The 13148-nt window shown below is 36.9% G+C and overlaps 1 protein-coding gene across 7 annotated transcripts in view; it reads left to right on the forward strand.

The window, feature by feature from the left end:
• Window positions 1–13148, forward strand: part of VCAN (versican) — a 111253-nt gene that overhangs the window by 10749 nt on the left and 87356 nt on the right. For 6 of the 7 annotated variants that reach the window (XM_021939521.2, XM_021939527.2, XM_021939526.2 and 3 more), the window contains exons 2-5: window positions 1268–1343; window positions 7746–8120; window positions 11207–11381; window positions 11466–11593. In XM_021939521.2, the coding sequence (XP_021795213.2) occupies window positions 1274–1343; window positions 7746–8120; window positions 11207–11381; window positions 11466–11593 (748 nt within the window). In that variant the 5' untranslated portion in view covers window positions 1268–1273. Of the gene's footprint in view, window positions 1–1267; window positions 1344–7745; window positions 8121–10972; window positions 11083–11206; window positions 11382–11465; window positions 11594–13148 lie in introns of those variants that run through there. The other variant, XM_021939525.2, reaches the window with a different exon arrangement.

Below are 13148 nucleotides of genomic sequence, written 5' to 3' on the forward strand. Positions count from 1 at the left end.
CATGATAATGTCCAGGGAAGAAAACTGACCACCTCTTCCTTTGTTCTCTTCTCAGGATGAATCTATCTTTCCCAGGGGCCCTTCCCTGGAGGAAGAGATCCCCTCACATCTCACTGGCCAAAACTATATTATATACTGTTCCAAATCCAATCATTGGAAAAGGGAATGGGACCTCTGTAATTGACTTAGGATATCAGGATCATCCCTTGGGCTGCGGTTTGACCCAGGTCCTCCAAAGTATATGGCTGAGGGTAGGCACTAGAATGGAACCAGAGTTGTGTTAGAAAGGAGAAACACATGGCTATTATAGAATAGTTCTAAATGTTACCAAGGAGGGCACAACTGTGGAGACCAAATAATCTTTTGCCATTCTTCTGAAGTTGGCACTTTGATTTCTAGATGGTTCCCCAACACTGGTACTTATCCTCCTAATTATAGCTGCCTTGAAATTTGAGCTTGAAGGGAACACTCTGAGACCCAGATTGTTAAATGTCTTTTCCAAAGTCATGCAATAAATTAAATGGCAAAGCCAGGGCAGTTTCTTGACTCAGTACAGGGTATTTTCTTTCATTCTTTAATCTTGAGACTTTAGAACTGTTGGTACCACTTAAAAATTCATGGCAAGAACTGGTCACTTTTGTAATTAACACCTCCTTATAATACATTTATTTTGTTTGTTTAGCCAGCTAGAAACTACATGGAGTCTGTGCTTTAAAAAGTCTGTGCTGAAGTCCTTATTCTCTGGTTTGGTATTATGTGCATGAACCACCAGTTGGTTTCTTCTCACCTTACACTTGATGAAGATGTCTTTCGTTCAACATCTCTCTCTATTGCTCCCCATCTTCTTTTGCTCCATTTATGATCAGCTTTCTGTTTCTAAATAGACTTTGTGATCACCCATTTCTCTTTGTGCCAGCTCCTAGCCACTAGTTACTTGAGCTGTGGTCTCTATTGTTCTTCCTACAGCCTACCTACTTGTGGTTGTCACACACACATCCACATTGTTATATGTTCCCAAACTGTATTCTGGAATGATTTTGGCAATGGCTGCATTGGATGAGATTCAAATTAATAAAGCGTTGAGATAACTTCTGCTATTACAAGTTTCCTCCTGTTTTTATAGTCCAAGAGGAGCTACTTCTTCTACTCTTATTAGTTAATACTTAATACTACCCTTATTACATACAATACACAAAAAGCGTGTAATTTATTACCTGCTCTAAACCTGAATGCTGGTGATTTACTTTGTGTTTTTCTTAATTTCTAGGCCAAGATGTTGATAAATATAAACAGCATCTTATGGATGTGTTCAACCTTAATAGCAACCCATGCGCTACATAAAGGTGAGTGTGCTAACAACTTCTTTGGTGTTAATTGAAATAAAAATGTAAGTGCTGGAGGATGAAATGGTAATGTGGAATCACTGGAATAAAAGATTGATTTTTAAAATCTATTAAGTGCTGAAAACTATTAGTTAAAATATTATTGGACTAAAAACATTAGTTTTAAATAAATAAGTCAAAACAAAATAATAAATAGGATGCTAATGATGCAAGTGAGCTTTCAGTAACTTCCCTGATTACTTTTAGGCTTTGCAAAAAACCTCGTATATGGTATTGGGCATATATTAAAATTCTAACACTATTTATCAAAAACTTTCCTATGCAAAAAAAGAAACACTATTAAACACCCAGTGGGCTAGAATTTGAAAAGAATTGAGAAGATAAAGAGAAAGCTCACAGCCATGTTTTTGCCCTTACTTCCCTTAATTTTCTTTTTTTAAAAAGCAGTTGGATATGCTTATGCCCTAGTTTTTTAATTTGAAATTTTATATTCTTCCAATGAGGGTTCTACAATTCCAAGTTTATTATTTAATATATTCAAAGTGATATATCAAGGAATTTGAAGAAAGATACTATCCAAGATTTTCACTCATCTGCTTCTGTCTGTCTAATGTACCTCTCCAGACTCAGATTCCATTTCCTCCTCACACTTATGTGTCAGACTCACTTTTTATGGTTCTCTAGATGAATTCCTTTTGCAAAAGTTTAAGTATCACTCTATCTATCATCCATCTATTTATTTACCCATCCATCCATCCATCATCTATGTATTCATCCATCCATACCTCTAGCCATCCATTCATCTGTCCAAAATCTTTCCATCTGTTCGCTTATCAACATCTATCCATTCATCCATCCATCCATTCATTCATCCATCCCTACATTCATCCATCCATCCATTTCTCCCACTCACCCATTCATTTGTTCACCCATTGATGATATTTTTTGAATACCTTCTTTGTGCCAGATATTATTCTGGGTATCCAGGAATATACACATGAAGGACTCAAAATTGACGTATCTTTCATTAACTTATTTCTCTAGTTATAGGAGACCAGCAATAAGTAAACAAACAGTCCAGGTACTTTCAAATTGATGAACATAAAACAGAGTGACATCATAGAGAGTGGCCTGAGTTGGAGGAAGTTGACAAGACCTCCTTGAGAAAGTGACACTTAAAGTGAGATGAGAATGATGACGAGGAACCAGCCAGCCAAGACCTGTCTGTAAATTAGGAAGAAACATAGTGTGCTTGAATAGCAGAAATGTCACTATAGTTGAAGAGCAGTGAGTGATCAAGGGGAAAGTAGGAGACATGAACAGAGAGATTAGCAGAAAACAGCTCATCTAAATAATAATAACACCCAACACTTGAATAGAACTCCCTATGATCCAGGAACTGTTTTAAGTGCTTAACATTAACTTACTGAAACATCCACACCCATGTATTCTATTGAGGAAACTGTGGTACCAAGAGAGACTAAGCAGCTTGCTCGAAAGCCCATACCCAGTAAGAAGCAAATCTTGGAGATGAACCAGTTCATGGGAGTGTGTGCTCTTTACCACCATGTTATACTTCTTATCTATATGGAACATTGTAGAGTTTTAAAAAGTCTAGATTTTCTGCTCAGGAGGCTGAAGCAGGAGAATCACTTGAACCCGGGAGGCAGAGGTTGCAGTGAACCGAGATCGCATCATTTCTCTCTAGCCTGGGCAACAAGAGCTAAACTCCGTGTCAAAAAAAAAAAAAAAAAAAAAAGTCTAGATTTTATTCCAAGTGCAGTAGGAAGCATTGAAGGGTTTCAGCAAAGAAAGATGTGAGTTGATGAATGTTTTACAAATTCTATTTTTGATAATCTATGCAGATTTGATTGTAGGAGAGCAAGAGTAGCAGCAGAGATATCATTTAGGAGGTTATTGAGGTAGCCTGTGCATGACATGGGGGGACAGGGGTAGTTTAGATCATGTAGCAGTAGAGATGAAGAGAAGTGAATTGGATATGTGGAGATGGAGGAGTCAGATCCACTGATGGATTGGATGAGGTGTGTAGTGAGGGCATGAGAGGAGTCAAGGACAAATTGACTCCTGGGATGGCTCTCCTTCTCCTTTTTGCCTCCGGATTCCCCTTTCTAGCCAATTTAAAAGCTCCTCCTTGGCTGGGTGCAGTGGATCATGCCTATAATCCCAGCACTGTGGGAGGCCAAGGTCGGAAGAGAGATTGAGCCCAGGAGTTCAAGAGCAGTCTGGGCAACACAGTGAGACCCCATCTCTACAAAAATTTAAAAAAATGATGGCTTGGACTTGTAATTCCAGCTACTGGGAAGGCTGAGGCAGGAGAATTGTTGATCACAGGAGGTCGAGGCTGCAGTGAGCCCTGATCGCACCGCTGCACTCCAGCCTGGGCGTCAAACTGAGACCCTATTTCAGTAACTAGTAAATAAATAAATAAATAAATAAATAAATAAGTAAATAAATAGATAAATTCCTCCTCCATGTCCCCCTTGTCTCCTGTGCTGTTACAGGTATAATAACATCTACCATGCTCTTGGGATAAGTAATTGCTTTTCTTCCCAAGTAGACTACTGTAAGCTGCAAAAAAGCCTTTCATCTTCTAGCAGAGTGCCTGACACCCTGACAGCACTTAGTCATTTTGGGTGTTGACAAAATGAGTGAATAAATAAATAAATGCCACAGTGGATCACCCGGATGGTGTTTAGAGTCTAGGCTCCACCAACTGGATCATGAAGACACACTAATCAGATGGTGAAGCCTAAGAGTTGTCTTCCTCAAAGTTTTTGGGAGGTGAAGGTGAAGGTCACAGAGAGGAAAGGACAACAGCAACCAGCGAATATGGAGAAAAGGATATGAAAATGGGAGTGGCATTTGGATGGGCAATATTGGAAGGGAATTTACAGGGGAAGTAGTAGGTGACCATCCCTCGGCAGAAATTTAGACTTTCCACTTAAAGAAAGAACTCACACAACAAAAAACAACTTGTGGTGTAGCTCCTTTACAGTGTTTACAAAAATAATTTTGATAGCCAACAACATTGAGTAATTTCCGCATGTCTGTACCTATTCTTTGTAAATCCATGATCACTGTTATTAGATGTAATTAGTTTGGGACTAATTTCAGGAGAATTTTTTTATACGAGAGGTGAAAGTTGCAAATATACGATCCATGTAAAACAGATATTCTGGATTTATAGTGGAAAACACAGTAGTAACTGGTTGTTGAGTCAAGACAAGTACTTTCATCTTAAGGTTTTTTCTGTTTATTCCCAGTCACTGACGAGGTCAACGACTAACATAAATGAACACCTTGTCTATTGTTATGGGCTTTATTTTAACCCAGGAAGAACTATTTCCTTTAACAATACACATTATATTATCTTATAAACTGTCCTAATCTTTGATTATCTACCATTGACCTAGTTATTTTGATGTTCCCCTTATAGTAGGAAACAGTCATGCACAGTTATGAATAAGTGAATGAATTAGATAGTGATATTTGTCACTTGAAAGGGTGATAAATTCCCATATTCTCAATCTGACATTTATTTGGCCAAGATCTGTGGGTGTGTGTTTGCTCAAACTGTGCAGATGGAATTTACATCATCTTTACTCTGAGGAATCTACTGACAGAGAATGAGGAGTAGTTGCTTATTCATTATTTAGTGATTTCTCCCTTACTGTACTCATTTGGACCACAAACCATCGGTAACAGCCAACGTTTTGTTAGGATTCATTTTTATTACTTGAATTGTCAGCGTTTCAGACAAATTCCTGCAGGTAGCAGATTTCTTTTAAACATGCATACTCTGTAAACATTATACTCTGAACTACTGAATTTCTTTCTTAAAATATTTAGATTTAGTGAATTTCATTTTTGTGACCCAGTGCATTAAGACCGGAGATTTAATACACAAAAGATTTGACCACACAGCTTTTTGTTAATCTTGTTAAGATTGTATTCACATGAGTATATTATTTATATCCAACCAAAGCTTTTAATTTTCTTATGTATATAAACATCTAGAACAATAAACAGCCCTTGGGAAATTGCTTTTTAACACTATTTTGTTCCAACATACCTTTTCTTTACAGCACAGTTGTTTAGCAATACTCTATGTTTCAGAAACCTCCCTATTGGATAGATTGGGTTGAATCTTATGTCTGCCCCTGTATACTTAAAATTGTGAAGATAAATATAATTTGGTAAGAAATATTGAAGAATTGGAAGACATTTATTTTAAACTAATTTTAAAGGACACGATAAAGAGTTTCAAAATTCATACCAGAATTGAAGTTGATGATAAAGCTGTTTATTTTTCCATTTAAAAATAGTACTTTATTTGTGGCAAAGTTAGTCATCTAAATAATTCTTCAGGAAGGAAGATGAGATTTCCTAGAACATATGATGAATATAAATTTGGAGATTTTTAGATCACAAAATTCTCACCCTTTCTCTTCTCAGAACCATATCTTTGTGTTATCATCATCTCCCTAATTAGGTCCAAATTAAAGGAATATGAAATAGGTAGAAGGTACTTTCAGAGAGTCCTCTGTGAACCTTATGGATTTATTAAAAAGATCATGAAATTACTAAAAGATTTCAGTTCAGATAGTAATTAAATACTTATAGAAATAGGATGCATCCAGACTTTGAAAAGGAACTGAAATGAACACTTCTTTTGCTTAATTTAGGGGCAGAGGAAGCACACCAGAGCTAAAAGATTCCTTGATTAGGTGTCAGGAGGCATGTGTTCTGACTCAGGTCTCTCAGCAGCCATCTGGGAGCTTATCCTTCCTCTCAGTGGAGCATCCTTAATAAGGAATTGGACCAGTTTTACTTTACAGTTGAGCTAAGTTAGAAAATTTACTTTGTAAGCCAAGGAGGCCATTAAAAGTGGAATTATTCCCTTGTAATGATATTCCAAAATGATAACAGTCTTAGCAATATTTCAAAGGATAATTTACTACAGCTAATAGCACACTTCATTTTGTTTTTATTTAATTTCATTAAGTGCCTTAAGTCTGTTTTGGATAAGCTATATGTAGATTAATAAAATAATAAATGCATGATGACAATGGTTATTATACATTTGAAATAAATTAATGATTTATATTGTAAGTACATTAAATATGATACTATATTAATTATTTTGGATTTATTTGCATCACATGAAATATTTTATAGGCCAATCTTTTATTAGGTTAAAATTTTAATCTTTAGCAACATAATTTTTTTTCTTAAAGGGTATAATATCTCCATAGTATCTTCTTGCAATTTTCAAAATGCTTTTCTCCAACTGTGTTTACATTGAGAATCCAGTGTTTACATCGAGAGTGATATCATTTCCAATGCATGCCCATGTTGAGATGTGTGTTTCCAATATGTTTGACCACTAGCAGAGTGTTAGATATACATCATTTCGTTGGTTAAAAATCATTATTTCATTTCACCTAGAGGCTACTATTAACTTGTTGACCATATTTTCATGAAGTGAGCATTGTTTGTGCATTATCAACAGCTTCCATTATTACTAACATGTTGTCTAGCTTAATTAATAGAGGCTGGAAGATAGAGAGGAGAGTGGGAAAGAAAGGGATGGATTACTCTAAGAGTGAAAGAACGTTTATTTTGCATGTAATGGTGTTAAACTGTAGCCAATATATTCTTTATCATTAACAGTTTAAGAGTTTAAACAGAAGGACATTCTGCAGATAAATATTTTAGGAGGGTTAGGTGAACAGAAACCAACCTTTCCCCACTGTATAATTGAAGGTAATATCTCACTGCAAAGTGATGGTAGCTGGATTTGTTATAATTATGAAAGCCTTTGGTTCCAACACAGGACCAAAGAGCATCCTTCAAATGTTAGACTTTCCCTGGTTCCAGTCCTATGAAGCACTTTTTATTTTCACTTCATATTTGAATTTTGTTTTCATTTCCTCTATGGTAATGTGGCAGTTATCGTAACAAACATTTTTTGTCTTTTGACCTGTAGACATAATTTTCATCTTTCAGCTGCTCTTCTTAATGTTGGTCCAGTCCTTTAAACCTGCCCTACGGATTCTAGTCTGCTCTTCTTTGCCCTTAATTGCTTGATCTCTTATGCTTGCCTTATTTTATTGCTTATTTTGTTCATGTTAAACACTAAGTTAAAAATATTTTAAAATGAATGATGCGACGTACATAGAAATGAGCATTATTAATCCCTGTTGTTGTAAAACATCAGTGAAATTGTATGCTATTCTCTTTATATAAAGTCATTCTAATTATTTCACATGTTGAAGATGTAACCAAACTATTATAAGGGCTGCTTATTCATTCACATATTGAATAGATTCAGTTTGGGTTTTTTAAGATTGTTAATTTGGTATTTTCTCTTTCCTCTAGTCAAAGTGGGAAAAAGCCCACCTCTGAGGGGCTCCCTCTCTGGAAAAGTCAGCTTACCTTGTCATTTTTCAACCATGCCTACTTTGCCACCCGGTTACAACACCAGTGAATTTCTCCGCATCAAATGGTCTAAGATTGAAGTGGACAAAAATGGAAAAGATTTGAAAGAGACTACTGTCCTTGTGGCCCAAAATGGAAATATCAAGATTGGTCAGGACTACAAAGGGAGAGTGTCTGTGCCCACACATCCCGAGGCCGTGGGCGATGCCTCCCTCACCGTGGTCAAGCTGCTGGCAAGTGATGCGGGCCTCTACCGCTGTGACGTCATGTACGGGATCGATGACACACAAGACACGGTGTCACTGGCTGTGGATGGTAAGGCTTTTAGTATCTGCAAGAAGGTAGTATAACATGACACCTGGTTCAGAAGCATTGTGAAATAGCACTCAGAAGTAACTGTTGTTTGAGGTTTGGACGAGTGGAAAAACACCCATCAATTCAGTAGCCCATGTCTTTCACCAAAAATGAACTGGTATTCATTCAAAGGTCAAGGCAGGTGCATTTTTGGCAACCGCTTCATTGATTCCATGAAGGAAAGTATTGTGTACTGAAAATAACGAATACCTCAAGGCATGACACATAATTTAATAATCATTACTTCAGTGTTGAGTCTTATCAGTGATTCTTTTTCAAGACTCTAAAGGCAAATCTACATTTTAAAAATTATTACATATGTGTGTATGCACATGTACATACATATACACACATACATATACATATATACATGAAAACCCTTTCCCCCTTTTTTCTCTCTTAATATGATCATTAAACTATTTGAGTTTGCTTTTAAGAAATTCTATCTTAACTTACATTGAAGAAATAAGGTATTTAATAAAAACCCTGGTACATATCAGAGTCTTAAAAAGGCCAAGACTTAATAAATATTTGAACTTGATCAAACAGAAATTTAGTATATTTTTTAAGATTAATATCCTAGTTGTTATCCATTAAGTATTGCAGTGAGACATTTTAGTTTCACCCTCTTTTCAGGGGTGGTTTATATGTCATTTGAATTTAAGTTGGGAGACAAAGCAAAGAAAAATTGCTTTAATTGGGTACACACATAATGCTGTAGCTCTTGGAAGCGTAATATTTTGGCAAGTTATTAAGCAAAATTCTAATACCCAGACATGATGGAACAGATTTTCTTCCAATCCTCCATTTCCCTATAAAATATTTACCTTTCAGAAATATATACAAAGGGTTTTATTAAAAGTCTTTCTTGTGTAGCCAAAAGGAAATACTTTGAATTTCAGATGCAACACATTAACTTTCTAAATACCCTTTTATATTCAAATTCTATTGCTTCCTCCTATAAATCTATTTTTATGTTGTCTAGGCATCCACTAAGTATCCTGGGTTCTTCTAACCTTTTTATCATTTATTTTCGTTAGCCTCACCACTGTGATTTCTCTCTCTCTCACTCTTCTGTTTACATATCACTTTTTAAAATCCCCAAAGGAGTTTAACAACTTCTTACAATTTTTCATCATTAAAGAATTAGCAATGGATTTGCCCCTTGCCCCTCTGAAACAATGAAAATCCTCCACTTAATCTCCTTAGCTCCATGGGGTCTTCAAATTATTCCAGCAACTGCAGATACTTATACAGATTGAAGTTCCCTGCCTTGGTCGAGGAGGCCTCTTTGTGCCCCTTTACTGCCAATCTTCAGTGCACATGGAAGATTTTTAATTACCAAGAAGACGATTTGAAGCTTTGATCAACATTAAACTAATCTAAATCTATTCAAATTCTTGCTTAAGCCTTAGAGATCATTTTAAGCTATCTCTTATATTCACCAGATAGCACCATATGTATTTCCTGGCAATTTTAGAGAGGTTCTATGAAGGTACAAATTGCCATTTGATTATTATTATTATTTTTTTTGGCAAAATCTCCTATTTGAGTCATAAAATATCAGAAATGAGAAAATGAATGCTAGTTGTCATTGCATCTACTTAGTGCCTGTGCAGGTCTTTTTGTGTTGGCACTGATCTGAGGTACTTATCTATGAGATGGGTAGTCTTTTCCCCTGTAGTTATATTACTGTAGTAATATAACTTGGAAGACAGAGACGATCTGATGACAGAAGGATGAACACGTGGGAGACAGTCTTATAGCTAGAAGTCAGGCTGCAGAAGATAAACTGTTGTCAATCCCAGGAAATTACTAGGGATAAGAAGAGCGGCATGTATCTTGGAAACCACAGTTTATTCCATATAACAACAACAAAAAGTGTTCTTAAGTGGGAGGACTCTTAATAAAATCTCATTCATAAGACCTGGTTGCCTCAGTTTCTATTTTTCAGTGACTTCTCTGGCACATTAGTTCAATCCACTTTGATGTCTTGCAGAAATGAGTCATCATATTTACTCCAGCTAAAAATGGAGAGACTCTTGTTGACATGGGAAGAGAGGATCCAGAGCTCCACCCCCTTGCTTGCTCTATCCTCATCCCTTTGAAAATTTCTTGAGCCTTGGAGCACAATTCAGAACCACTAGTTTATACAACCCCTAAAATACAACAAAGTGGAATTTGAGGCAAGTATCAGGAGCTTCTACTAGGAAGAATTTGATAATTTATTTCAGGCTTTCTTTGGATAAAAATTATACATGTTATCTGTCATAGCAGAGACGCTACATTATGCTGGTCAGGTAAAGAATATGATAAACATTTGAATGATACATGGTGGTCTACTCAACATTTGAAAATCCTTTACCTAATTTGACCTTCACACCAATCAAGTAACATACATATTTTTAGTTCCACCTTATGGGTCAGGAAATTAAAGCTCAGAGAAACTGACTTGTATAAAAGTAAGGAGCAAATTAGGGATTGGAACAAGTCTTCTCACTCATAAATAGTCCAGTGTCTTTCCCACTCTGGTACATTGTCTCTGAAGGTAAATATCTCAGTGTTTTATATTTGGAGGAAGTGGTGTTAGTGAATATTTTTATGAGACAGGTGAGTGTTTCATGCATAAACATTGGGTTGACCCTGGATAAAGTCCTGAAGTAAAAGTTGATCTTGTGGTCCCTTTAGGTCTTTGTATCTTCTGCAGAATCTACTCCCTTTAGGTATCTGGTGTTCCCATGATAGACTGAATACTACCTGCAATCAGGACAACTATTGGGATTCAGTGACTTAAATCTCTTTCTTGGATCTAGGAGATCTGCTAGGAAATGTTCTGATGGAGCAGAATGGGATGTCTACATGAATGGCATTTTTGGAGTCCCTCAAATCAACATGATTTTGCATAATGCTGCATAAAGTAAAAGTAAATGATTATTATGATATTACTGTGTATCCAACTAAGTTGATACATTACTCCAATGAGAAATTTTGCACAGTGCAGTGGGAGATTTGAACAGGCTGGCAATTGTTTGCTGTTGTCTTTGCAGGGGTTGTGTTTCACTACAGGGCGTCAACCAGCAGGTACACACTGAATTTTGAGGCTGCTCAGAAGGCTTGTTTGGACATCGGGGCGGTCATAGCAACTCCAGAGCAGCTCTTTGCCGCCTATGAAGATGGATTTGAGCAGTGTGACGCAGGCTGGCTGGCTGATCAGACTGTCAGGTAAGAGGTCTGGGGGCCACAGGCCTTCATTATTAACTTGAGAGTGAGAAGAAAGTGCCACTAACTAGCCATTTATTTCCCCAGATATCCCATCCGGGCTCCCCGAGTAGGCTGTTACGGAGATATGATGGGAAAGGCAGGAGTCAGGACCTATGGATTCCGTTCTCCCCAGGAAACTTACGATGTGTATTGTTATGTGGATCATCTGGATGGTAAGATGTTTGAGTTTCTGTATCTTTGTATGAACTGAGAAAATTGAGGGAAGACCAGAAGTGCATTGGAATAGAGCAATTCTTCGTGCTTGTTTGGATTCCAAACGGTGGCATTTTGTTTATACGACTGTATGATTTTGTGGTAAAATAAGCCGAAATTAAAGTGGAAAGGGAAGGAGGAGTATGTAAATGGTTATGCAGGTTAGAAATGTCTTCAGTTAATGGCAGGTTTTCTTACAGTCATGCTGCTCTTGGACTGTTTCCAATACACTTTTAGAGCATTGAGAATAGAAAGCTGTAAGGGTGGTACCTATTCTGGTGAGAGCATAAGATAAAAATCATATGAAGACAATCCACAGTGAATCCAAGTACTGATAAACACCCCAGAGCTAACTAAATAACTCCGTAAATTAGCCCAGCAGGAATTTTCAAGTTTCACTTCCTGTTTATTTTGTTACACTAATATTCAGAGCAATCCTTCCTTCATTCAACCAATCAATACATTAAACCAGTTAACACATAAAAAATCACCTGCTGTGATTTTTATAGGTACTCTGCTAGTTGTTAGAGATGTGAAGTCAGTTAAGATATAGCCCTTCCTTCTAAGTTGCTTACAGTCTGATTTTGGCACTGTCATTTCTCCGTTGCCTGAGTTAGATTCTTAAAGACAAATTTGAGTTCAATAGTGCTGACATCTAAAGAGCATGGTGCAGCTTTATTATAAAGGCGCAGGGGGGCGGGCATAGTGGCTCACGCCTGTAATCCCAGCACTTTGGGAGGGCTAGATGGGAAGACAGCTTGAGTTCAGGAGTTTGAGACCAGCCTGGGTAACATGGTGAAACCATGTCTCTACAAAATACCAAAACTTAGCTAGGTGTGGTGGCATGTGCCTGTAGTCACAGTTACTCAGGGAGTGGAAGAAGTGGGTGGGGGACAGGGGGGCTGAGGTGGGAGGCTTACTTGAGCCAGGAGATAGAGGCTGTAGAGAGCCGAGATTGTGCCACTGCATTCCAGCTTGGGTGACAGAGCGAGACCTTGTCTCAACAAATACATAAATAAATAAAATAAAGGCACATGGAATAGAAGTTTCTACAAGTTTTTATTTTCATTTGTATTAACAGCTATTATTAGAATCCTAAAGGTATAGATAATAGTGTTAAATTAAATTATACTTTTAATTTTGACTAGGTGCACATAAAAAGAATGATCTGAATTTTCTTATGTTTAAAATGAGGAGGCTGGACTAGATAATTTCTATGGTCTCTTTCAACCTTAAATTTCTGTGGTTCCCTGATTCTGTGACTTGAATAAGCAACCTTAGAGCCTGAAAGCTAGAATATAAGCAGCTGGTATTTTCCTAATGTCTTGACTAAATTTGCATCAGAAGGCCTGCTTTCAAAAAGGGTGCTTAGGTGTGGTTCTCTAGAATCTTAGCATTCTTATTTTCACTATCACAGAAGATTGCCAGATGTATTTTCTAAACCAAAAGTGCAGATGTGAGCAAATCTTATTTTTGTATATAGGAAAAGGGAAAACATAACATCCAAGCTATGGT

This window comes from Papio anubis, chromosome 5 (genome assembly GCF_008728515.1).
Source record: "Papio anubis isolate 15944 chromosome 5, Panubis1.0, whole genome shotgun sequence".
NCBI classification, from domain to species: Eukaryota; Metazoa; Chordata; class Mammalia; order Primates; family Cercopithecidae; genus Papio; species Papio anubis.